The 26,449-nt window shown below is 47.1% G+C and overlaps 1 protein-coding gene across 1 annotated transcript in view; it reads right to left on the reverse strand.

The window, feature by feature from the left end:
• Positions 1-22,957: 22,957 nt before the first annotated feature.
• Positions 22,958-26,449, reverse strand: part of LOC132579160 (arrestin-C-like) — a gene marked incomplete at its 5' end in the record, with an annotated part of 58,406 nt that continues 54,914 nt past the window's right edge. The window contains 2 exons of the mRNA XM_060249367.1: positions 22,958-23,081; positions 24,517-24,540. Coding sequence (XP_060105350.1) covers positions 22,964-23,081; positions 24,517-24,540 — 142 coding nt within the window. The remainder of the gene's footprint in view (positions 23,082-24,516; positions 24,541-26,449) is intronic.

A 26,449-nucleotide genomic window follows, 5' to 3' on the forward strand; every position in this document is an offset into this window, starting at 1 on the left:
TTCAGCCTGGGAAAACATGAAATGGCAAGGCATTTCAAGCTTCTCTCTCTCCCCCCCCCCCCGCATCTACTCAGATTAGCAATGGCTCTCCAGTGTAATATCGCCCTTTGGCTGTGGGTTCCCAAGTTAGAGTTCTCACTAGGCACTAGTTCTTATGTCCACTGAGAAGAGACAAAGCTGGCTCAAAGCATCAATGCTTGATTTTTAAGGACACAACTCCAGGAAGTTTCAGCTGGCCATAGGAATGCTGTGAAGTTAAGCTCAGCTCCACTCCATTGAAACAAATTTGCAAGGAAAACATGGAGTGGATTTCCCATTTCGGTTTGCTCTGCCCATAAGCCTGAATAGGAAATCCATTCTGCATTTTCTTTGCAGCTTTGCTTTTTGCTTTAGCCTCGGCAAAAAGAAGGCAGAAGGAGCTAGGACTCGGAGCTTCACTTGGTGAGGGCAGAAGGGGGGAGGGGGATGTACTTGACAGAGGAGAAGAGAGCCTGTAGGCCTAATTGAAGCCCTCGGGGGTCAGTATGGCCCATGGGCCAGACATTTGACACCCATGTGCATAATATAAGTGTGTATTGTATGCAAGTGTGTATGGAGGTATAGCATTAATCTGCATGCCATAGCATAGCTTTATGATTCATTGTTACATGTAAGTAGTATTCAGAATGCATCACCAAGCAATATCAAACGAGGAAGGTAGTGAAAGAGATTTGTGTGCCCTTCTGCTTTGGTCAATGTTCAAATCTCCCCTAAATCCTCTCCTCCCAATTTGCTATTCAAACACCATCATCAGCTTTCCGGTCATGAAGACTTTCATAGAAACCTAAACAGCTTTCTTATGGAAAAGAAACTTTACTTCATTTTATTTCCCCATTCAGTGGAAAATCAGGGCTTTTCCTTTAGAACCCTTTTTAAAAGATTGAAATCTAGCTCAGCTGCAAATCTCTCTCTCTCTCTCTGGCCCAGCTCCAGATGCTTAGGTAAACTGGTGTTGTGAATCTGGCTAATCATTAGCCTGTTCTTGCTTCCCAGAGAGCCTGTCCGATTAGGAAAATTAATCTGCACTTAAGCTACTTATGATGGTTCCTCAGAGGTGAATTTTGAACTTGTGAATCAGCTTAGAATTCAGATTTTGGACCTGAGCAGTGTTGACATATCCCCTGGATTAAAATCTTCATTCATTTGTGAAGATTTGAAGTCAATCACTCTCTCTTTCAGCTTCATTTATTTCATGGGTTTGTAATGAGGATAAAATGGGGGAAGGAAATGCATGTACCATCCTTGGAGGAACAGCATAGTAAAAAGTGAATAATATTCTATGCAAAGTAATTAAAGAAGAAGGTAGGCAGGGGAAGGAACGGGAATGTGTCCAGATGCTCCAGAGCATCCTTGTTTTGCTGGGCAAAAGTAAGCAATCACACTGCCAATTAATACCTAAAAATGGAAGAAGCTCTTGAGATAATACATAAATACAGCTTTATTGCACAACTTTGTGCCTTCACTATTAGAACTGATGAAGCTTTAAAGATTTTTTAAAAATGGAGAAAGAATATACAAGCAAATGTTCTCAGATATCTTTACCCTAAAAATTTCTGGTACAGCAGACTGCTGAAAGGTTAAGGGCAGCAGATTAGCTTTCTTCTTTGTCCTCTTCTTCCTTCTCTTCTTCCTTCTCTTCTTCCTTGTCCTCATCATCATCTGGCTCTCCCTTGATTCTCTGGCGAGCAAATTCCTCTATCACAATATCCTCCTCACTGGAAAGAATTTTTTAAAAGATGAGGTGTTAAGTGGGAAAATCCATGCCTACCCATCAACTAATCACAAAATATTTCCAAGAAACATAAGTTTATAATTCCTGGTGACAATGTGGTGCTCACAGTACTCCTTACGAATGACTTTCCCAGAGAGAGAAAACTGCAGGAAAAGGATTCTAGCCTAGTTTCCTAACCTTGGTATGCTAAATTTTCCATGTGTAGAATTTCTTTCTTTCTTTTTTTGCACACATAATCTGAAGTCTGCAAAGCTACAGCTCAAGAACAGACAGAACACATGATGAGTAGTTTGTCTATGTGAACACACCATTATTCTCTGCCAATTAGCAGAAGTCTTTGTGCCTGTAATTTGAGAATCAGAGGTGATCAGTTTGCAGAGGTGATATTTTTAATCAGGGGTGGAATTCTAGCAGGAGTTCCTTTATTAGGCCACACATCCCTGATGTAGCCAATCCTTGTAAACTCTTGGAGGATTGGCTTCATCAGGGGTGTGTGGCCTAATATGCAAAGGAGCTGCTAGAATTCCACCCCTGTTTTTAATGTTCAAAATGGCAAAAATATTTTAAAGGAATTTGCTGGGCATTTGGATAAAATTTGGCAGTTCTTTATGACTTTACATAACTTAATTGAAAGTTATGTATATAAAGAGTTAATTGGTAAATGATGGGTTAAATTTAACACGATTCTAAATTTTATAATGTATTTACCTATATAGGTCACAAAGAGCACAGTCCTGCAGGGAGAGGTGAAAGCATTTAGGAAGCCAGCTGACTGCAATGGCTGTGTGAGACAGGTTAAGGCTGCACACAGTGTGGGTACGATCACATGAGAGATTTGCCCCAACCTAGCCACACACCCCTCAGGATTTAATGTGGACAATCATATCTGCACATTTGCCCCGAGTCCTGCCCATCCTTACCTTGTTTTAGGATGGGCTGGGATCAGATTAAATCTCTAAATCAGCGGTCCCCAACCATTTTGGCAACAGGGACTGGTTTTGTGGAAGATATTTTTTCCATGGACCAGGGGGGAGGGGCGCGATGGTTTTGGGATGATACAATTGTGCACTTTAATTCTATTAGTTTGGCGTGGTGGAGAAGTGTGCAGACTCTTATCTGGGAGAACCAGGTTTGATTCCCCACTTGCCACTGCTGGAATGACCTTGGGTCAGCCATAGCTGCAAGAATTCTCTCAGCCCCACTCATCTCACAGGGTGTCTGTTGTGGGGGTGGAAGATAAAGGAGATTGTAAACTGCCCTGAGACTCTAAGATTCAGAGTAGAGGGCAGGATATAAATCCAGTGTTGTTGTCTTATTATTATTTCATGTAATATATAATGCAATAATTATACAACTCATGGCCCAGTTGCTAACAGGCAACGAACCAGCATCGGTCCACAGCCCAGGGGTTGGGGATAGGGGTGTGCATTCGGTTCGGCCGAACCAAATCAGCCGCCGAATCACCACTGATTCGGCTGCATTCGGAATCGCCTGCAGCCGATTCCAATTGGGGCCCATACTTCCATATATATATTCGGAAGTATACAGAATTCAATGCAAAAGGCGGGAAAGGGGCTTCTGCAGCCTCAGGGAAGCTGCTTGCCTACTTTCCTGCTTTTGGTAGCCTTTTCCCGCCTCTCCCATAGCCTCCCTGGGATCAGGGAGGGGGGGAGGGAGAAGAAAAGCCCCAGCAGCCAATCCAAAGCATGCATTTGCAAAATGCATTGCAAATGCATGCTTTGCAGGGCTGTTGTGTAGCTGATGGCCCAGCCATCAGCAACATTGTTGTTCTTTTGATCTTTTGCTTACTTGGGTATCCAAGTAAGCACTGTTGTCTGGCCAATCAGAGAGCAGTGCTATTTTTTGAAACTGCTCTCTGTAGGGCCAGAGAACCTTTTTAAGGAGTCTGCCTGGCTGGACTCCTCCATTGCTGCTGTGGTGGTGTGTGGTGTGTGTTTAGAGAGAGATTGTGCTGTGCTGGCTGGTCCTTGGCCTCAGCTGCTGCTGCTTTCTCAGCCTCACCAGATTGCCTGGAGTAGAGAAGACTTCAAAGGTAAGACAGTCTTGGGGTTCTTGTTTTTATTTTAGTTGGTAAAAGGACTTTTAAAGACTCAGAGTCCCTTTACTTATCCAGATTTGGGTGGTGGTGGTGGTGGGGTAGCTTATTTGGGGTTAGGGGGTTAGGGGTTTCTGCTTGGGGAGGGGGCCTGGGGTGGGGGTTTTTTGCCAATTTGCCCATATCTTAATTTAGTGAGAGGACTTTTAAAAGTGCAGTGTCCTTTTACTTTTGCTGATTTGGGTGGCTTGGATTTCTTGGGGTTAGGGCGAAGGGTTTTTTTTGGGGGGGAGGGTTGGCAAAGTTCCTGTATTGTTAAAAGTTAAGTTTTTTTACTGTTTTAAAAGTATTCTGTGTTTGATTTGTTGCTGCTGTGTTGTCCTGCTGTTCCTTTTCTCTTCCGGTTCTTGGGGGGGGGGGTGCTGTTTGGCCTAAATTTCATTGTTTAAAAGGCCACCTTTGTCCCCCTTTTCCTGGTTCTGGTTTTGGGTTGTTGACTGATTTGGCCTCAGGTTTCTTATTGGTGAAAAGGCCACTTTTTAACAGTTGAGTTGCTTGGCCGTTTCTGATTGTGCTGGTTTGTTTTGGTTTTTTAAAATTACCTCTGGTTGGTGTGGGGGTTGGCAAGGGTGTGTGTGGGCTGTGTCACTTTCATGTTTCTATAGAGTGATTTTTGGAGTCTGAGTGTGCTTTCAGTTTGGCTAGGGCCACTAAATAGGCTGCCCCACTAATAAGGGTGTTTTTAGGGATTGTGTTTTTTGCAATTAAAAAAAAAATTAATCCAGTGTAGGGCTTTATCTCCTTTCAAAATTCAAGTAGGCCAGATAGGGGTGATTTAAAAAGATTTTAGGTTTCTCATAAAAGGCAGCGTGACTACTAGGCCACATCAGGCTCCCTTTTAAAGAGACTAGGGTTGCAGCAGTGCATCTTGCTTTCAGCCACTGAAAACCAGTGCATCCTTAGATTTCCATAGGGTAAACCACAGCTTCCCCCAAGTTATAGGGGGCACCTGATTTCTAGTTTGCAAGGAAATCAGGTTTGTCTCAGGATCTAGTTAGGAGAAGTTTAACTAGGAGGATATAACAAGGATTGCCTTCATCTCAAGGTAGCCTTTTAAAAACTGTAGCCAGGTAGAGGCAGGGTCACCTAGTCTCCTAAACTTTACCAGACAACTACTACCCCAACCCAAAGAGGGACAGGTTAGGGACCAAAAAAACAAACAAACAAGTTTTGGTGGGAGGGTTCTTAAAAAGAAGTCAGGGCACCTGTTGGTTCAGGGTACAGTGCAGTGAGTTAGGTTTGTAAAAAACCCCACTCTCAGTTCAGGTTCTGTGAGACTGGCCAAGGGTGACATGAGTGACAGGCAGCAGAAGAAGGGCCCTGGAAGCAAGGCCAAGGAGAAGACTAGAGGGGTGGAGGGGAGGGGGAGGACCCAGGTGTGTGGGGCCACTCCACAGCCGCCTACCAGCACTCCGACCTTTGGCCAGAGTGTGATGAAGAAGAAGGCCCGCCTTGGGACCTTCATCGAGGCTGTTGCTGGGGTCTGCTGCTCGGGCAGTCTCTCCTCCAGCTGATGTCGCTTGGCCACAGCAGCCGGAGGAGGGGCAGCAAGAGCAGCCCTCCTTGAAGATGAGCTTTGGGGACAGTTTTCTGTCCAAAACGATCACCCCAAGGAGGGTGCAGAGTGTCATGCAGGAGCTGGAGGAGAAGCTGGTTGAGGAGGATCAGCCCCCTTCTTCGGTTCCTTCGGGCACCAGCAGTCCTTCAGGGGATGGCCAGGAGGGAAGGCTGCATGGGGTGGAGGGGGAAGATATGGAAACACATGAGGTGCCTCCATCTCCGCCCACTTCCTCCCAGCGGCCAGCCCCTCCTGCCACCCTGAGACACGATGTGTCTGCCCTGAGCACCTCAAAGGAGGTGGCTCCGGACACCCAACCTGCCAATCAGTTTGGGCATCTGTTCACCTCCAAAGTCTGGAAGCATTTCCAACTTATGGAGGATCCATGCTATGCACACTGCAAGCTGTGCAGGGCCCGGATCAGTCGTGGGCGGGACCCTGCCCACCTGACTCCGTGGGGGGGGGGGATGTGGAATCACCTGCGGAAGCAACACCCGGGGGTGCTTCTTAAGGGGGAGAAGCAGGCTGGTGCTGTGTTGCCCAAGCGGCCAACACCACTCAGCCAAGAGTTCCGTCCCATCGCGACTACCTCTGCTCTCCAGGAGTGTTCCGTGGGAGAACAGAGATGCCAGGCATCTCTGCCTGAGATGTTTGGTAGGGTTGGCACCTCTGTGCCAAGAGGGGGAATCAGGCACGGCAGAAGTGTGATCGCCTGGAACCTTGCCAGGTTGATCGCCCATGGGCTTCCATTTTCAGTGGTCAAGAATCCTGGGGTGCTAGGGTTGCTCGCGTACCTGGCACCCTGGTACAGAGTTCCTGCTAGAACCACCCTTAGCAGGACCATTGTGCCAGCTGTTTTCAGGGCGACCAGATCTGTGGTGGAGCATTTGTTCCGTGCTGCCGGGGGGACTGTTCATTTCACCTCGGATAGCCGGAGCTCCCAACATGCGTTCGAGGGGTATCTCTCCCTGACTGCACATTGGTGGCAACCCAGCGAGCTGCAGGGTGGGGGTGGCAGTAGCGACAGGCAGGGTCAGGGCCACCAGGCCGGCTATTGCTGGGCCTTGCTGCACGCTGAAGCAGTCGACATGCCGCACATGGCAGTTAGAGGGCTGGGTAGGCAGGGACATCGCCACGGGCTTCATGGTGACTGATGGTGGCTCCAACATCAAGGCGGCTATCCAGCGTCATGGCCTAAAACGCCTTCCTTGCGTGGCCCATCTTCTCCACCTCGTGGTTAAGGACGCATTGGGCCAGACAAAAAACCAGGATCGTCTGTATCTTGCCGTGACCCATGAGTACCGACTTCTGCTCCAGAAATGTCAGCACATCACGGGTCACTTCTCACGCAGCAATACAGACTCGTATTGGCTGCGTGAGAAACAGACACTGACAGGCATGCCAAGGCACCGCCTGATCGGTGACGTCAGCACACGCTGGAACTCCACTTGTGCCATGCTGGAGCGCATGGTAGAGCAGAGAGCAGCCCTGGATGCCTTTGTCACCGAGACAAGGGTCTTTCGGGATGAGAACCGTCTCACCCCAAGAGGATTGGGTGGTCATTTCTCAGACTGTGGAGGTTCTTGAGCCCTTCAAGACCTACACAGAAATGCTCTCGTCTGACACGGCGAGCATCACACTGGTCAACCCCATGGTCCAGAAGGCCCGTGAGGACCTGGCCTTGTTTCTAGTGCCAGCTCAAGGCTGTGCAGATGTTCTTCCAGTGGTGCGCGCCCTGGTTGTTAGGCTGCAGGAAGGGCTTGAGGCCCGCTTTCAGACTTTCACCCAGGATAAGGTCTACATGATGGCGACCATGTTAGACCTGCGCCTTAAGGGCACAGTCACTGAGCGGGCCAACGAGCTCCATCGCTGGCGAGACGAGCTCTCCCAGAAGGTCGAGCATTCCAGAGTCAGGAAGGGCCCAGTGTTGGTAGTTGAGGAGGAGGGGGGTGGAAGCAGCTCATCTGCCACTTCCACTGCTGTTGTTCATCCCCAACCTCCCCAGCTAGGCAGTGTTTCCCACCAGACTCACACCACGAAGAGTGCTGAGGTGACATTCATCGGCCGGGTCATTGGCCCCTCTAGGAGCGGTAGGGCACCGAGAGTGAAGACGGGTGCTGCGATGGTGAGAGACTATCTTTTTAAGCCCCTCGAGCCGCAGGAAGAGTCTCCTTTGGACTACTGGGTCACGAAGGAGGAGGTCTGGCCGGCCCTCTCCTCCGTGGCCAAGGCGTTCCTCTCATGCCCACCGACGAGCGTGCAGAGCGAGTGTGTCTTTTCACATATGGGCGACATTGTCTGCCCACATCGCAATTGCCTGCAACCCTGGACAGTTGAGCAGTTGGTCTTCCTGAAGGTCAACTTGCCTCTGTTTGGCTCCCCGAACGTAGACTTTGAGAGTGAATGAAGTGAGCACCTACTTGTGCCTGCATCCTCTCTTGGCCCGCGCTTGGAAGGTGGTTGTAAAATGCTCCTCCACTAAAAATAGACTAGAGTCCAAAGACAGCCCAAAAACTCACTCACAAATTGATTGGCAGTGCATCCCCCCCCCATCCCTCCCCAAACCAAAAGTGGATGCTGGTTTAAAAACTGCATAGCGATCCAAATTTCTCCAGTCCCCCATCCACACATGCCTACTGAAAGGGCCATTGCAGCCCCAACTGTAACCGACAGCACCCACAGGCTCAGCCAGGATAACCCAGGTTTTTTTTCAGGGGAAGGAGGAAGAAAGAGGGAGGTGCCAGTGATGATGACAGGCAGCCAGCAGCCATACCAATGCTGAGGTCCCTCTAATGGGACAGTGATGCTGGTGTGTTACTGCTGAGCTGAGAGAGAAGGAATGGTTGCCTTCCTCTCACACAATCTGAGGCCCTCCCAGTGATCTTCCTCATTTGGGGTGCAATTCTGGCTTGCCTCCTCGTGGTGCACCCTGGGTAATGCAAAAGAGCCTGGACCAGCCAACCATCCATCACTCAAGGTAAGTCAAAATGCTTCTTGCTTTGTGTCAGATACAGAATGATGTGGAGCTAGGTGTGGTGGTCCACCACTTCTCTTGTTTGAGAGTTGTGTTCTTTGGGGCAGGGCTGGAGAGCTGGCATCTGTAGATTGTGTGTTCTGTGGCAGGGAAGCTGGCACCTGGGTGAGAGACCCAGAGCCAGCATGCTTGTTGTGGTTGGCCAGCTCTCCCCGTGTTGTTTGGGGCAGGGCTGGAGAGCTGGCATCTGGGTTTGCTGCAGTCAGGTCTGCAGAGCAGACCTTGAGCAGATTGTGTTTTGTGTGGCGGTGATGTTGGCAACTGGGTTTATATTGGTTCCAGGCCTGCACTGCAGGGTTCATAGAGTAGATAAAGGGATGTAGTACATTTGGGTCCTATAGAGATTCTCTGGTGTGAAGTTAGGTTTGGCTTTGGGTGCCCCAGGAATTGGATCCCCTGGTCCAATTTTTTTTTTGGCCTTGTGGGTTTTGTGCGGGGCAGTGCCTGAAGCTGCACAGCAGTTTGGGGAGCTCTCCTCAAAACCTCCTGCTCCCCAGAGCCACTTTTCCCACGACAATTACAGTGAGGAAGTAGCTCTAATTGTTTTTTTCTCACCATTGGGAGTAGTGTTCCTTTTGGGGTGCCCACAGATGGGTGCCGTCTTTTTGGGCCAGGGGGGTTGCATGCTGGGGAGTCCCCTGAAGCTGCCCTGCAGTTTTGGGGCCACTCCCTCAAACCCCGCTCTGGCCAGAGCCACTTCCCCACAGTGGTGGAAGTGGCTAATTGGGCTTTCTCCATCATTGTTGGCAATGGGCCTTTTGGGGAGCCCAAAGACAGGGACCCCCTGGCCCAATCTTTTTGGGACTTGGGGGTTTTGTAGGGGATAGTCTCCTGTGGGTTCCCTGCAGTTTTTGGGGCTCTCCCTCAAATCCCCTGCCCTCCAGTAGCCTCTAATTATGCCCTATGTTGCCATTGATTTCAATGGCCCATAGGGTATAATAGTGGAATAGGGGCACCCTTTTCGGGTGCCCCTGGAATGGGATCCCCTAGCCCAATCTTTTTGGAACTTGGGGGGTTTGTAGGGGAGAGTCCCCTGCAAATTTGGGGGCTCTCCCTCAAACCTCCTCCCCTCCAGGCAGCTTCAAATATATCCTATTTGCCATTGATTTCAATGGCCCATAGGGTATAATGGGGCCATATATTCGGAAATAGCCGCGCATCTACCGTATATGCGGCTATTCCGAAAGCGGTATTCAGAAATATACGGGATTCCGAATCCCCCCCCCATACTTCCGAAACCGTGTAATTCCGAGTTTGTTTTTTTTTTTGCACATCCCTAGTTGGGGACCCTTGCTCTAAAGCTCATGCAGTGTCTGAATGGCCAGGGCACCTGATGCACACACCTGGCATGCACAAGAGCCATCTGAATGCTCCTCTTCCATGTGTGTGGCCTGTGCCTCTGCCAGCAGCAGGGCAGGTGCTGTATGATTGCTGGAGCTTGCTTCAAAGAGCACCAGCTTTTCAAAGCTGGGATACTGCTGTGGCAAATTCCCAGTGTGGCCTCACTCTGTATCTCTGAGAGACGCTGGCAGAATTCTGACTGGCCAGCGTAGTGGCCTCCCACTGCCAAACAGGTGCCAGACAGCAGCATGCCCCCTCCACAGCCACCAGTTGCTGAGCCACCAGAACAATCCCCACTGCCAGCATGGACTGCCGGGGCGGGGGGGGGGGGGTTGTCATGGCAGAATGCCCCTCCCCAGCTAGTGGGAAGTTTTGCCATAAAAAGCCATGGCATGATGCTCACAGTGGCTGTTGAAGGCAACTCCTCCACCAGATGGTGCGTCTGCTGCCCTAGCTCCCACAGAGTGCAGGTGAACAGTCTGCACAGGACACACACACACTCCCCTTCACAGCTAATGGCAGAACCTGGCAGGCAATATACACCCCAAGCCATGTGGCACAGGTCTGCATCAGTCAGCTCCAGGCTCATGGGACTTAGCATCTCACTCCATAGTAGCAGCTCACTCACAATTTCCCCTTCGAAGTCCATTTTTTTTTCAGCACACCCTCGAAAAGCACCCCCCCCCCCCGGTTCCAAATATTCTGGAAATGTTATTCCTCTACTGGTAAGTAAGATCCAGTGAACTCTCAGGGCATCCATTCACTTTGATGGTGGACCTCCTGAGGCAAGAGGAGAAGAGGATATAAATATTAAGAAATAAATAAGTTTAACCCAAATTGGCCCAGTGAAAGTCCAGAGAAACAGATGAAAGAATATAAAGACAAATAGTTACCTCCTTGCAAGAGAAAAACAGAAAAGGAAACCAAGGAACAAAACGGGGCACAAGAAAAGAAAGCAGAGTTAGTCATTCTGTCATGTTTCAGGTATTCAACATACACAGTCAATCAACAGAGCTGGCTCCTATAAGACATATTGCATTGAGCATGTAGGGCTCCAAACACAACATGCAGGAAAGAATATAGAAAAATTCTATTTGCTTTTTTAAAACAGCAAACTGCAAAATGGGAGACCTGTGCTTGCTGATCCTTTCCCACCTCTAAACCTTTGCTTTGTAGCCCCATCTAAACAGTAGAGGTATATTACAAATTTCTGTACTCAGCCACCAGCCACCACAAGCAATTGAAGTAATACCGTCCAGCCATTAGGAAAACCAAATTCTGGAGGTGGTCAGCTCCACCTCCACCCTTTATAGCCACGGCACAACAACATGAGCCCTGCAGGAGGCTTAAAATTGAGAGCCTGGTTCTACAGGAGAGGTCTAATAGAGATGTGGGCATTTACTTGGTTGTCAGATGGGATCCTTATGCTCCTTATAGCTTGATACGGATTATGATTGCCATTTTCATACCTATGTTTCAAGTTCTATGGTTTTCAGGACACCATGGGTGATTACAGACAGGCACTTCGGGCTGACTCAGGGATGCCTCTGAAATCAACCAGAAAAATCCCTCCAGACAGCAACATCTGCTGCTCGTCCCCATCCTGTACTCACTCCATCCTCTGGCATCCTGAGAGTGGCTCAAAAAGCTACCACTTTTGAAGCGGGAGGGCACAAGCAAGGTGCCTTGGGGGTGTGAAACTATCAAGCCGCCCCAACCTGCATCCGGCTTGAAAAAAACTGTTCAGAGCACATGTGCACATTTTTAGTCGGTTTTTTCCTCACTAAGAATTATGGGAGGGACCCAAACTGAGCAACAGGAATGCTGCATGACAGCCATCTGATTGCCCCCATGGAAAGGATGGGGATGGCTTGTGGGGGAGAGTATGGAGGCTTTGGGATGTCTTTTTTTGAGCCAGCCTGACTGGGGACACCTCCCAACCCCTCAAAATGCCCATCTGTTAGCAGCCAATGAGGCACCAAAATGAACCTTTCATCTAAGATCCTGCTCCTAATCATGTGGATTGATCCAGCGCAAACATTTGGTTGAAATTCCCTTTTACTTTCCAACTAAACACTGTCCTTGTCTTTGAAAAGGGAAGTTCTACAAACTACAAGAAGAACCAGTACATTTGTGGTGTTAAGAAGAGGTCTTTTTCTGAAAGGGACATTCTGCTGGGAAGTGCTGCTCCATAATCACATCAGATGTGTGTGTGTGGAGGGGGAACACAGTAGTGCAGTCAGACAATCTGCACATGGGCAAAGGGATCTGTCACTGATGTATACATTGCAAAGATTGAACTTGTAGCCTTTGTGGGCTGACTTACTGATGGCAACAGAGAATTGTTGAATTAGAAAGGGAGAGGGAAGAGTGCATATTGTTTATTTATAACCTGCTTTTCTCCCACACTGGGGACTCAAAGTGGCTTTTTGCATTGTTCCCCCTCCTCCACTTAATCCTCACCTTGTGAGACTGAGGGTTTGGTGGAGAGAGGCTTTGATGGGCTAAGGGTCACCTGGCAGAGACTTCCACAGTCAAATGAGAGATTTGAACCTGGTCACCCCCAGCCTTGGCCCAACACTCTAAGTCCGAAGCCACACCAGAGGGAGGGAGGACCCAGCTAAAAACTGCCCCAAGTTTACTTACTACCTCCCAGTTCCAGAAATGGAAATGAAAGGGGGATTTGGGAATGGAAAATATGTTTAATGTTTTGGCAGGCACTGGCGCAACTGAAGTTTCTGTGCAGCCGTGCCACAGAGGGGAGAGGAGAAAGGCGAGCCTTTTTCTCTGCTGCTGATAAGCTATGGGAACCCAGGCAATCATGCCCTGATCCTGGAGAGAGAGGCCGATTCTGCATTGATGTTTAAGCCAGCTTTTCTGTGGACTGAAGCTGGCTTATATAAATCCGGAGTATCCTCGAACAATCCACACTGTCTGGGTGTGATGATCCTGAGGGCTGTATTGATTCACTTATCCACAAGGTGGCGGCATTGCTCTCATTGCTTTTGGACCACAGATCCTTATGGATCCACGTGATTTCTGCTTTATTGGTTGCAGCCACCATGCTGTGTCATGATTCCAAAGATGCAGAAAGGCTTAGGGAAGTCGTACACCCTTGTTCTACATGCTGTACTCTTGGCTCACCAGGTCATGCTAAGCCAGTATGTTGTAGTGGTTGGAATATTACATTAGGATCTAGTAAACCTAGGTTCAAATCCTGACTGCCATGGAAGCTTGCTGTGTGACCTCAGGACAGTCATGCACTCTCTGCCTAACCCACCTTGCAGGGTTTTTGTGAGTATAAAAGTGGAGGACAGGAGAATGATGTCAGCCCCTTTGCTTTCATTGGGGAGAAAAGTGATACATGCACGAAGCCAGCAAACAAAGGTAGTTTTGGAGACTAATGGAATGAGATGCAAAAGGAGAACCCATCCTCGAGTCCTCCCATATACATGTGGAATGTGGGGTGTGGCTGGGCCTTTTCCCTCATCAAATATGACTGAGGACAGAAGTGTTGCCATACATATGTGATATGTGTCTTGATGGGACACCTTGAGAATGAAACAGGGTCAGTGGCAAAGGGTTGACTTTTTTCCATACATCACTTATCTGCTTAGAATTAAAACTTATTGAGTCTTCTTTTAATTACAATAAAAACATAGTGATTTTGCATAATCTGTGGTTTTCCCATGAGAGAGCAAGCTGTGCACTCCGCCTTCTATGCTTGAGGGCAAAAGAGCTTCATAGGTCGGTTTCTGAAATGAGACTAGGAATTTCAAGGCCTGCTCTGTTGTGTGATATTCTGATGAATCCATCTCTCTCCCATTAGCTGAACCAGGATTGGATGATGTTACCGAATGACCATACTTTTCCTTACAGATATTCAGACTGGAGTACAGCTACCTATTCTTTGATTTGGTGCTTTTAGTGTACAGAAATGACAGCTGCTCTTGCGTGAGCTCTCTGGATGTAAGTGGGGGCAGAATATAAGGATCATGCTACAGTTTTACATAAAAGCAGTTTTGTGGACTGCTGGCCTATTTATAGTTCCGGGTTTTATTTTCGAAGTCTCAAACAACTGCAGGATTTTTTTTCTGAACCTAGTTGCATATTCATTATAGCATGGGGGAGACTTATCTTTGCAGCACTATGTATGAAACTAATCTAGGGGGCTTCGTGGACCACACGCTGAACATGAGTCAGCTGTGTGATGTGGCGGCCCAAAAGGCAAACACAATTTTGGGCTGTATCACCAAAAACCAAGTGTCCACATCATGTTCAGTGATTGTGTCATTTTACTCTGCTGTGGTTAGGACCCTCCTAGACTGCTGCGTTTAGTTTGGGGCACCACAGGTTAATAAGGAAACATGCCCAGAGGATATGCCCAGAGGGATATGGAGATGAAGTCCTATGAGGAAAGGTTGAAGGAGCTGGGGATGTTTAGCCTGGAGAGGAGGCGGCTGAGAAGTGATATGATCACCATCCTCAATACTAGAAGGGCTGTCATATAGCGGATGGTGTGGAATTGTTTTTTGTGGCCCCAGAAGGTGGGATCAGAACCAATGGGTTGATATTAAATGAAAAGAGTTTCCGGCTCAACATTAGGAAGAACTTCCTGACCATTAGAGCGGTTCCTCAGTGGAACAGGCTTCCTCGGGAGGTGGTGGGATCTCCTTCCCTGGAGGTTTTTAAACAGAGGCTAAATGGGCATCTGACAGCAATGAAGATCCTGTGAATTTTGGGGGAGGTGTTTGTGAGTTTCCTGCATTGTGCAGGGAGTTGGACTAGATGACCCTGGAGGTCCCTTCCAACTCTATGATTCTATACAATTTTATGATTTTAGTGTAGAACAGGGGTGGCCAACGGTAGCTCTCCAGAAGTTTTTTGCCTACAACTCCCATCAGCCCCAGCCATCAGCCATGCTGGCTGGGGCTGAAGGGAGTTGTAGGCAAAAAACATCTGGAGAGCTACCGTTGGCCACCCCTGGTGTAGAATGTCAGTTTGGGGACACCGCTAAACCAGGAATAAAGGTCTACTGTGAAATTGTTTTCCAAGACTCCTATCTTCTCATAAGAGGAACCATGAGGATCCGTGCCTCAAAAACATGTTTTGGATCCATGGTGCTGCCACGAAGCCATGGATCCGTTATATCTGTGGGGAAAGCTCTTTCCATGGACGCAACATAAGATTGGATGGTGAGCTTGGGATGATCCAATGCAGATATCATGAGGATCCATGAGGATATGTGCTTCAAAGCCATGTTTTCGCTCCATGATGTTGCCACGATGCCCAGGATCCATGATTTCTGTGGTGCAAATTCTGCCCATGGACGTAATAAGTGACTGGATGGAGGGCTTGGGGGGATCTGAAGCAGAAATCATGTGGATCCATGAGGATCCATGGTCCAAAATCAAGTTTTTGGTCCCCGGCACTGCCATGAAGCCGTGGATCCATGATTTCTGTGGTGCAAACTCTTCCCATGGACGGGATATGTGATTGGCTGGTAATCTTGGAGTGGCCCAAAGCAAAAAACATGAGGATCCATGAGGATCCGTGGTTTGGAAACATGTTTTTTCAGTGCTGTGGTGCCACAAATTCGTGGAGGCATGATTTTTCTGGTGCTGCCTATAGTCTAAGAGAGGATCTACAACATGATGGTGGTTTGATTTCATTTCACCATAAAAATCATATGAATTCATGAGGATTCATGCTTTGCAACTCAGTTTTTGCACTGCTGAGGCGCCACGAATTCGTGGAGGCATGATTTCTGTGGTCCTGCCTATAGTCTAAGACAGGATGTATAGAATTAAAGTGGTTTGATTTCATTTTAATGTAGAAATCATGAATTCATGAAGATCCATGTAGATCCGACTTTTACCCAGACCCTTCAGGGACACTGCATGATGAACAAATATGTCAGTCACCTTCACATCGGTTGTGCTGAAGAAAGTAGCCTTTGGCCCAGTACTATTAGCTTAGCTGTTCAAACCTTAAATTAGGAGGTGCACCCAGGTTAATACTTGGCCCTTAAATAAAACATATATCTAGCCTACTGAGATCGACTGTGGGCTTTTGTGAGCAAGAGGGGGGATGATTAGCATTTCTTCCTGATGGAGGAGGAGCACGAGTGCTGAGCATTTGCAATACTTTAGCCAGCTCTATTTGGGCTAGTCTTTAGGCACTCCATACAAGCTCAGAGGCTATACCACTGTAAAATTCATAGAGCTGAGGCAATGAATATTTTCTGATTTTATAAGTGGCAGAGAAAGATGAGCTTGGGAATTTCAAAGATTTACATTCAGCCAATTTGAAAGTTGAAATGGTCATTTCCTAACCATTTGCCCTGAATGTTTTAAATTAACAAAACCTTTTTCAACCTCTTTTTCTCAGGTTCTTGATTCTGCCATTTTAAAGGGTTAAAATAAAGATATTACATCAAACTCCCTTCACCCTGCAGAAAAAACTGAAGGCTGGAAACCTTGCTGGGATTCCAGGGGATCTCCAGCTCTTGGCTGGAGAACTGCCCTTGTCTAATGTTATTTCTCTTTTTTTGTATTTACTTGAGGGAAAAGATGCCTCTGTTACCTGTTAACCTTACAAAACAAGGTTTCTGTATTCAGGTTTTAAAGTTAGATTTCCCTTGGGGGGAGGGGAGGCTCACAGACAAAGCCTGCTCATGTGGGAATGCCATTCTCTGAAGTTCCCCAGAATTATGGCTTTCAAGTTCCCCAAATGGGATGAGCTAAGGACAGAACATTTCTGGGGGAAAGGACTGGGGCTTCCTCATGTGGGAGTGCTTGAGCTAGTACTTGCTAAAAGGAATGCCTTATGCCATGAGTGTGGAACTCTGCATAGGCTCAGAGACCATTCTTCCTTCATGATTCTTGGGTAGCAGAACTGAGAAACCGATTGCCTTTTCAATTTCATTTCAAGCGCACAGACTGCCTAAACCTTTGTCCCTCGGATGGTGCCAGAAGAAAAAAATGCATCTTCACATGAAAGCCAAGTAGCTTTTTTGTGTAGACCTGTCGCCTAGGTGTCAATTTGGCCATCCATTGATATGTTTAACAGCTCTCACAGCAGGAGTTTTCCTCTCCTTTTGTTACCTGGTAGTCCAATCAGATAACATAGGACGTCACATAGGACCGACCAATGAGGATTGCTGCAGGAAGCGCCACCTGCTGGTGGTAATGAAGAAAAGCTACAGAAAGAATAAAACCCACTAAAAGTCCGCTGGAAAACAGCTCTTGGAAAGTAAGCAGAAACACCGAGGCTAATGCAGCTTCACTCCTGTTCCAGGATTTCAAGTGTAGATCGTACCGAAAAAGCAGGAGCTAGACAGGAGTGAGGCCAGTTTTCAGTGTGGATTGAACCATCTGAGAGGGTAGTATTACTGGCTCTTTTGCCCAGTGCAGAATCGGCCAGAGTCTCACATCTAAGCCAATATCCACAGGAGCTCAAAGTTCCGCAAGAATTTGAAGCCCTGGTTCAAAAGGCGAGGTTGTCACAATTTGATTTTGTTGCACCATTTTTTTAAAAATGAAAATTTAAGACTGATCAATGATTATTGAACACAATTGTGTCAAACATTAAGTGACCATCTTTACTATGTTGTACATTTCTTTCTGAAACCATGTCTATACTCAATAATGTTGTATGAATTAAAATTAGAAAATGGATTGCATTTTTAAAAAACTTTTCAGAAAGCTTCCAGTTCCCCTCCCACCAATTAAGTCTGGAGGAAGATTCGGTAAATAAGTACATATTCAGATAATTGTTGTCCCCCCCCCCCACATCTACTATTAGCAGGGCTTTATTTTGTAGCAGGAGCTCCTTTGTATATTAGGCCACACACCCCTATTGTAGCCAATCCTCCAAAAGCCTATAGGACTCTTAGTACAGGGCCTCCTGCAAGCTCCAGGAGGACTGGCTACATCAGCAGAGTGTGGTCTAATACACAAAGGAGTTCCTGCTACAAAAAACCCTTGACTATTATTATATTGAACAGCTTCCAAATGATTCATTGAGAAAAGGCATTTTTTTTTTACCTTGCTGTATCTGTAAATCCAGTCATCCAAGTATCAAAAGAAAGCAAAGAAGAAATGACAGAGGAAGATGTGGGTCAAAGAAACACAATTATTTCCAGAGCACTGGGTCCTATTCAGGCCAGGAACTGGGGGCCCTAATCTACTTGTGTCCCAGTAAGGTAAGTAGACTTACCACAAGGAGAGCCACATAAAAACAAAAGGTATTAAAGGGGGGATTGTATATTATAGAAGCAACTATGAAGGCAGAATGCCAGGGGGTGGGGGCTATCCAGTGCATTGCACTGAGTGTCATATGTATGATTATCTGTCCACTGGACAGAAGTCTTGGGTGTGTGATCAATGCAAGGAGTTCCTGGTCCTCAGGGAACAAGTTTGCACCCTTGAGGCCGAGGTGGCTGACCCGGAGAAGCAGAGAGTCAGATAGGCACTCAGAGAAGACTCTCAGGGACATGTTAGATGTATTCCACTCTGAAAATGGTAGCCCTGCTGCTACCAGGGAGCAATGTTCCCTCTAAGCTGCAGAGTCCTGTGAGCAAAAATTATACTTTGTGAGCTACTGGCATTCAAGCTGTGAGCTACTGCATAAATTAGGTTGCTCTGAGGTCACCTTTCCTGAGCTAAGACAAAAATATGTGAGTTGGAGGCTAAAAATCTGTGAGCTAGCTCACACTAACTCAGCTTAGAGGGAACACTGCTAGGGAGCATGAGGGTCGAGAGGGAACAGGGCACCACACTGAAGATAAGGGGAATGTGCCCTCAGAAGGGACCTCTTCTTCAGTAGGTGAAAGGGTATCCTTTCACACCAAGGAATCATCAGGGAGGGAGGGGGGAGACAGCCAGTTTGGTGTAGAGGTTAAGCGTGTGAACTCTTATCTGGGAGAACCGGGTTTGATTCCCCACTCCTCCACTTGCAGCTGCTGGAATGGCCTTGGGTCAGCCATAGCTCTGGCAGAGGTTGTCCTTGAAAGGGCAGCTGCTGTGAGAGTCTTCTCAGCCTCACCCAACTCACAGGGTGTCTGTTGTGGGGGAGGAAGATAAAGGAGATTGTGAGCCGCTCTGAGACTCGGAGTGGAGGGCGGGATATAAATCCAATATCTTCTTCTTCTCTTGGTAGTTAGTGATTCGATCCTTAGGCAGGTAGACAGCTGGGTGGCAAAACCGTGTACTGACCATATGATGACTTGCCTGCCTGGTGCAAAGGTAGCGGACATTACACATGTTGTAGATAGGCTGATAGTGCTGGGCAGGAGCTAGTGGTCATGGTACATGTCAGCACCAACAATGTGGGGAAATGCAGTTGTCGGGTCCTGGGGGAAAAAATTTAGGCTGCTGGGCAGGAGACTCAAGGCCAGGACCTCCAAGGTAGCCTTCTCAGAAGTGTTATCTGCTCAGAGCAGGAGTCTCAATGGGTGGATGAGCTGATGGTGTAGGGAGGAAGGGTTCAAGTTTGTTAGGCACTGGGATGCTTTCTGGAACAAGTGGGAGCTGTTCCCAAGAGGGAACCAGGCTGCTGGCACTTAAAATCAAAAAGGTGCAAAGCAGTTTTAAAACTGAATCTTGGGGGAAAGCCAACAGGAGATGAAATGTCTCTGGTTCAGGATGATTCATCTTAAAAAGATGAATGGTTAGCTGTTACTTTTCTACCAGGAAATTGAATAGAGTTGTCCACTGAGACAGTGACAAACAGTATGGACTGCCTGGCAAAGTCTTGAGGCATCAGGAGGAAGTTTACAGGCCTAACTTGCTTTGGAAATTATAGATGTTTATATACAAATGCTTTTGAGCTGTGGTGCTGGAGAAGAATCTTGAGAGACCCTTGTACTGCAAGAAGGGCTGCGCGGACTGCACTGGTTGCCAGTTACATACCGGATTCATTACAAAGTGCTGGTTATCACCTTTAAAGCCCTATATGGCTGAAAACCTGCCTACCTGAGGGACCGTCTTTCCCCATATGAACCCCAGAGAGCACTGAGGTCAACAGGGAAGAACCTGCTGACCATCCCCAGGCCGAAAGAGGTAAAACTACAGAGTACCCGCATGCGGGCCTTCTCTGTTGTGGCTCCACACCTATGGAACCAGCTCCCGGAAGAAATGCGGGCCCTGCGGGACTTTGAACAATTTCGCAGGGCCTGCAAGACCATCCTTTTCTAGATGACCTTCACCGATTAAAAGAGAGAGACTGCTTAAGTAATTTTACCATCTGTTGAAATAGCACCAGGATGTTAATTTTATTAATTTTAGAATTTTAATTAAATTGTTAAATCAATTATTGTTTTTAAACATTATTGTATAACTTAATGTATTGATCTAATGTTGTTAGCCGCCCTGAGCCTGCTTTGGCGGGGAGGGCGGGATATAAATAAAATGATTGATTGATTGATTGATTGAAGATCAAATCAGTCAGTCCTAAGGGAAATCAACCCAGACGATTCCCTGGAAGATCAGATGCTGAAGCTGAAGCTCAAATACTTTGGCCACCAAATGAGAAGAGAGCACTCACTGGAGAAGATCCTGATGCTGGGAAAGACAGAAGGCAAAAGAAGAAGGGGATGTCAAAAGATGAGATGACTGGACAGCATTACTGATGTAACTAACACGAATTTGAGGAGACTTCTGAGGATGGTGGAAGACAGGAGGGCCTGGTGTGACTTTGTCCATGGGGTCGCAAAGAGTTGGACTCGACTGTTTGACCGAACAACAATATATACAAATGCTAGAAGTGTCCAAAGTAAAATTGGGGAGTTGGAATGCTTAGTTTTGGGGGAAAATATAGACATTGTGGGTATTTCAGAAACTTGGTGAAATGAGGAAAATCAGTGGGACATGGTGATTCCTGGATATCAATTATATCAGAAGGAGAAGGAGGAAAAGATTGGAGGTGTGGTGGCTCTGTATGTCAGAGAGGGGATACAGTAAGATTGAGGTCAGAGAATTAGATTTGCTACTAGAAATGCTTTGAGTCGAAATAGTGGGCCCAAAAGGAAGCTTAACTCTGGGAGTTTTTTATTGCCCACCAGATCAAAATATAGATGATTATAAAATGATGAAAGAGTTAAAGATAGCGGTTAGATGTAAAAACTGTGTCATAATAGGTGATTTTAACTATCTGCACATTGGGATAATATGTGTTCAGGTTGGGAGAAAGAGATTCAGTTTCTGGACACTCTCAATGACTGCGCTATGGAGCAGATGATCAAGGAAGAGGCAATCCTGGACTTGGTCCTAAGTAATATCCAAGACCTGGCGAGAGATGTAAAAGTGATTGCATCGCTTAGGAGCAATGAAAATAATTTTATTTAGTTCACCATTTGTATAAATAGGGAGTTGCCCCAAAAGACCAACACAACCACTTTTAACTTTAAAAGGAGTAACCTCTCTGAGATGAGGGGGCATGTGAGGAGGAAACTGAGGGGAAGGTAAATATGGTCAAAACCCTTGGGGAAGCTTAGAGGCTATTTGAAACTACGATCCTAGAAGCTCAGATAAAATATATATCGCAAGTCAGGAAAGGCACAAATAGTTATGGAAAAGTCCTGCATGGTTAACAAAGTAATGGAAGCTGTAAAAGGTAAGAAGGATTCCTTTAATCGGTGGAAAGCTAATCCAAGTGAGATTAATAAATGGGAACACAGGCTGTGGCAGATCAAATGCAAGTCTGTGATCAGACAGGCAAAAAGGGACTATGAGGAGCATAATGCAAAAAGTATAAAGACCAACAATACATTTTTTTTTCAAATACATTGGAAGCAGGAAACCAGCCAGGGAGGCAGTGAGGCTCTTGGATGACCAAGGTGTAAAAGCATGACTGAAGGGGAATAGGGAAATGGCTAAGTAGGTGAATGCATTTTTTGCCTCAGTCTTCACTGAGGAAGATGAGAAGTGTTTGCTCACTCTAGAACCGCTGATTTCTGGAGGGGTGTTGAAAGACCTGAGTCAGATTGAGGTGATGAGAGAGGAAGTCCTATGACTGATAGACAATTTAAAAACTGATGTCACCAGGCCCGGATGGCATACATCCAAGAGTTCTGAAAGAACTCAATGGTGAACTTGTGAATCTCCTGACAAAAATATGTAATCTTTCATTGAAATTTGCCTCCATTTCTGAAGGCTGGAAGGTAGCTAATGTCACCCCCATCTTTAAAAAGGGTTCCAGAGGAGATCCCGGGAATTACAGGCCAGTCAGTCTGACTTCAATACCAGGTAAGTTAGTGGAGAGTGTTAGGAAAGAGAGAATTAGTAGGCACATTGATGAACAAAAGTTATTGAGGAAGACTCAGCATGCGTTCTTGTAAGAGAAGATCTTGTCTCACTAACCTGTTAGAGTTCTTTGAGGGGGTGAACAAACATGTGGACAAAGGGGACCCAATAGATGTTGTTTACCTTGACTTCCAGAAAGCTTTTGATAAAGTTCCTCATCAAAGGCTCCTAAGTAAGCTTAAGAGTATGGAGTAAAAGGACAAGTCCTCTTGTGGATCAAAAACTGGCTAATTAATAGGAAACAGAGAGTGAGTATAAATGGGCAATTTTCTCAGGGGAGGGTGGTAAGTAGTGGGGTGCCACAGGGCTCAGTACTGGGTCTGATGCTTTTTAACTTGTTCATTAATGATCTGGAGTCGGGAGTAAGCAGTGAAGTGGCTAAGTTTGCAGATGACACTAAACTGTTCAGGGTGGTGAGAACCAGAGAGGATTGTGAGGCACTCCAAAGGGATCTGTTGAGGTTCAGTGAGTGAGCATCAATATGACAAATGAGGTTCAACGTGGCCAAGTGCAAGGTAATGCACATTGAGACCAAAAATCCTAACTATAAATACAAGTTGATGGAGTATGAACTGTGAACATGCAGCTAAAAGGGGGGAAAGGAATAGCTCAGATAAAGGCCAAAAGGCATAGCAGGTGTGCATGTGTGTGTGGGAAGCTTCTGGTTTCTCTTCTGTGCCTTTTTTTGCCAGCAGAAACAGTGTGTGGGAGGTTTTTGCATGGGTGGGAAACAAGAAGTTTCAAATCTCCCCTGTCAGAGTTCCTGGTTTAATGGTCTAATTATGTGTATTCATTTGGTCATAATGGGTTTAAAAATCTGTTTTTATATACATTTTATTTATGCCTTTAAGACTACAGGGTGGTTCTGAAAGGAGCCGAAAGGCAGGGTATAAATTGACTCACCATCTGTGGGTTTGGGGTGCATCAGAACAAGTGGCAGGTCCACAACGATGTCACTGAAAGGAAGAAGAACAGAGGTCAGAACGGGCATTAGCCACCTGTAGAGTGTAGATGAAAAGATCTAATTTGCTCCATGATCCTATGGCCTGTCTATTCAAAGTAAATCCTATAAATTCAATGGGATTGGCTCCCAAGGAAGCATGGAGAGGACTGTAGGATCAGGAATGCATAGCTTCTAGAGACGTACCAACATTTAGGACATGGGAAATGTAACCCAAAGGTAAATGCTGACAACCTTGCTTCAATCAAAAATGCACAGTGGCATTACAAATGTGGTCCTTTTCATAAGCATAGAACTCAGATGTTAACGCACACACATAAACAGAGTATGCACAACTTCTGAAAATTGAAACCCCATGTCTTGTACAATAAAAAAGTAATATCACAATGTGGTAATGGGGTGTCTTCCCCAGAACCCTTTGCTTAAAATCAGATGGGGGTGGGATTAACTCCCTCTGGCACTAATAAGGGGTTTTCCAAAAGTTTGCTTGGGCTTATTCAGATCATTTTTCAGGTTGTTCAATTCAAATTTTGTTATCAGTGGTGTCTCTATCTGCTATGGTATTGGTATACTTTTAAACTGCTGTTTTACTTAGTCTCTCTCTCTCTCTCGGCTTGGCTTCGCGAACGAAGATTTATGTGTCAAGCATGGTTCTGATGTTCCAACACGCAAGCTTTAGTCTTTGCACACTTTGTGAGGCAGGTGCATGCCTTTTCTTTGTTGTTATTTTTTGACCGCAAGTAAGGATGCCTGTTGACCGCGGCTAGCCAACTGGGGTGGTGGAGACGAGCTTTGTTTAGGCCACCTTTTCTAGGCCCCTCTCCGTGTGGAGCAAGCAGTGCTGTCCCTAGATAAGGCTGCTTGGTCGTTCAGGGTGCTGCCGAAAAATGCTTTCGTCTCTGGGTTAGCATCAGGCGACCAATACCCTGAACCGCCTACATGCAGGATCGGGACTGCGGCTTCCAGTGGCACCTTCCACCTGCCGTTACGCCCCTTGCCCATCGCTGCAGGACTTGATGTGTTGTGGGTTGTGTATGTGGATATGCCCTTCAGGCCTGCGCAGAGGAATTTTTTAGGTGAAGCCCAGTGTGCGCGGTACTGGCTCCACCCTTTCACCTGGGGGTCATCTGCCATGGCCCAGTAAGCCGGGACGCCGGCAGCGAGTCCTCCAGGTGGTAGGTGTTACATTAACGAGCTCTATCTGCCTGGGTTTGATGTTAGTATTGCTAGAGGTTTGTACTTTAGCATCTATGTTTTTAATTGTTTGTTATATTGCTTATTAGAACTTGCTGGTAATATTTTGTGAAAAGTGCAATATGCTAGCAAGTATTTTTAATGCATTAATATTTTAATAAATATATACATAAAATTAATATCTGAGGCTCTGCAACCTTCTATTTAAATTGTGGCAGATGTCAATCGATCCTTACCTTGAAGTGAGATCTCCCAGGATGCTGGTGAATAAAAGCAAAAACACACATGTTGGAAAACAGCAGAAAGAAAGAGAATAGAGGGTCCTCCTGTGACATGGTGACATCAAGACTACTGTTTGGCCATTTTTACAACTACAGACACAACAGCTCGTGTGGGAAGCACCCAACCCGGGCAGCCTCTCCTTAGGTTGGCTGGCAGCAGCAGCAACAAGCGTCGATTGCTGGCAGAATGGCAGCCATATCAGTGGTTATCCTACAGAGTGCCACCAAGTGCCACTGGAAAACCACAACCATTGTCAATAGGGCTCGGGATTACAGAGATGCCACTGGAGCCACTCCCTAGCAACTATGCTGCCTCATGATGTGATGGCAAGGCTCAGAGAGTCAGTGGACCCCATGGAAAAAGGGATGCCATGGCAACCACTTCTTTGATCCATCCCATTTGCTTGCCCATTCCACCCACAGTGGCCAATGGTCCAGAAGCTTGTGGATTCCCTCATGGCCTTGGCCAGAGCCTGGCAGCACAGCCATCCTGAGGCAGAGCGACACAGCCAGGAGTGTCAGCAGGAGAGGCGGGGGGGGGGGGGGGCAGGGCAGGCTGTAATGTAGCCAAATTTTTCTGGTGTTTCCAATTTCTCAGGTTCAATTTCTCAGACACCAGCATGGGTTTGCTGGAGGAGTTCTGCTATTATCCAGATCGCAAGCTATCTTGGTCCCACAGTACACTGCTCGCCCGCAGCCTCACTGCTCGCCCGCAGCCTTCCTGTCTTGTCTGCAGACTTCCTTGCCCAGTGCCTTCCCCGCTGCTCATGTGCAGCTTTCCTGGCTCGCCTGCAGTCTTCCCAGATTGCCCGCAGCCTTCCTCACTCATCCGCTGCCTTCCCTACTTGCCTGCTGCCTTCCTCACTTGCCTGCTGCCTCCCCCGCCTTCCTCACTGCTCACCCGCAGCCTTCCTGGCTCACCCGCTGCCTTCCTCGCTTGCCTGCCACCTCCCCCACCTTCCTTGTTGCTCACCTGCTGCCTTCCTCACCTGCTCCCCACCTTCCCCACTGCTCACCCGCAGCCTTCCTGGCTTGTCCGCAGACTTCCTTGCCCAGTGCCTTCCCCACCACCTTCCCCACTGCTTGCCCGCAGCCTTCCTGGCTTGTTCACAGACTTCCTTGTCCAGTGCCTTCCCCACTGCTCACCTGCAGGCTTCCATGCTTGCCTGCCACCTTCCCCGCCTTTCTTGCTTGCCTGCAGCCTTCTTTGCTCTTCTGTTGGGGGCGGGCAGGCGGTGGGTGGCAGGCCTGCCAAGGATGCTGCATGCTCTAGGGTCAGCCCTGTGTATAGCCCCTTCCAACTCTATGACTCTATGGTTTTTGGCTGATGGGGAATCTTTCCAAGAGTCTGGGGGTATTTTTAAAGGGAATAGCACCACAATTGTGAGAGAGCTGCTGGTGCCTGTCCTTTAAATACTCCCAAATTTCAAGGTACAGATGAAGGAGAGAGCAGAAAAAAAAGTAAAACCCAAGACTCCCCCCCCCCTCCAATGCTATTGCAAGCTATTGTAAGGCCAACCAATGTAAAACCTGAGAATGAAACAATAGAAACCCCAGGCATCTGAAACTATAAAATGAAAGAATCTGAATCTGTGTGAAATGCAAGAAAAACCCCACCCCATGAACCCGACACAAACTGACTTGAGCAATGAACAAACTTGTACAAAACAACCCTGTGAAACTGATGGAATCTTACCTAAAGCCGCCCCACAAGCCAATATCAAGTTTCAGGAGGAAGTGGGGAAAGGAGGGGGTGGGGGGTGGGAGAGACACTTTTGGAGACCTGCAAATGCCAGGATCCAATGCATATATATTTGGCTCAATTCTATTTGCACGAACATCCGTAACGTGGCATACAGTCTCCACACTTTGGGACCTGGCCAGGCCT

This window comes from Heteronotia binoei, chromosome 11 (assembly GCF_032191835.1).
Source record: "Heteronotia binoei isolate CCM8104 ecotype False Entrance Well chromosome 11, APGP_CSIRO_Hbin_v1, whole genome shotgun sequence".
Classification (NCBI taxonomy): domain Eukaryota; kingdom Metazoa; phylum Chordata; class Lepidosauria; order Squamata; family Gekkonidae; genus Heteronotia; species Heteronotia binoei.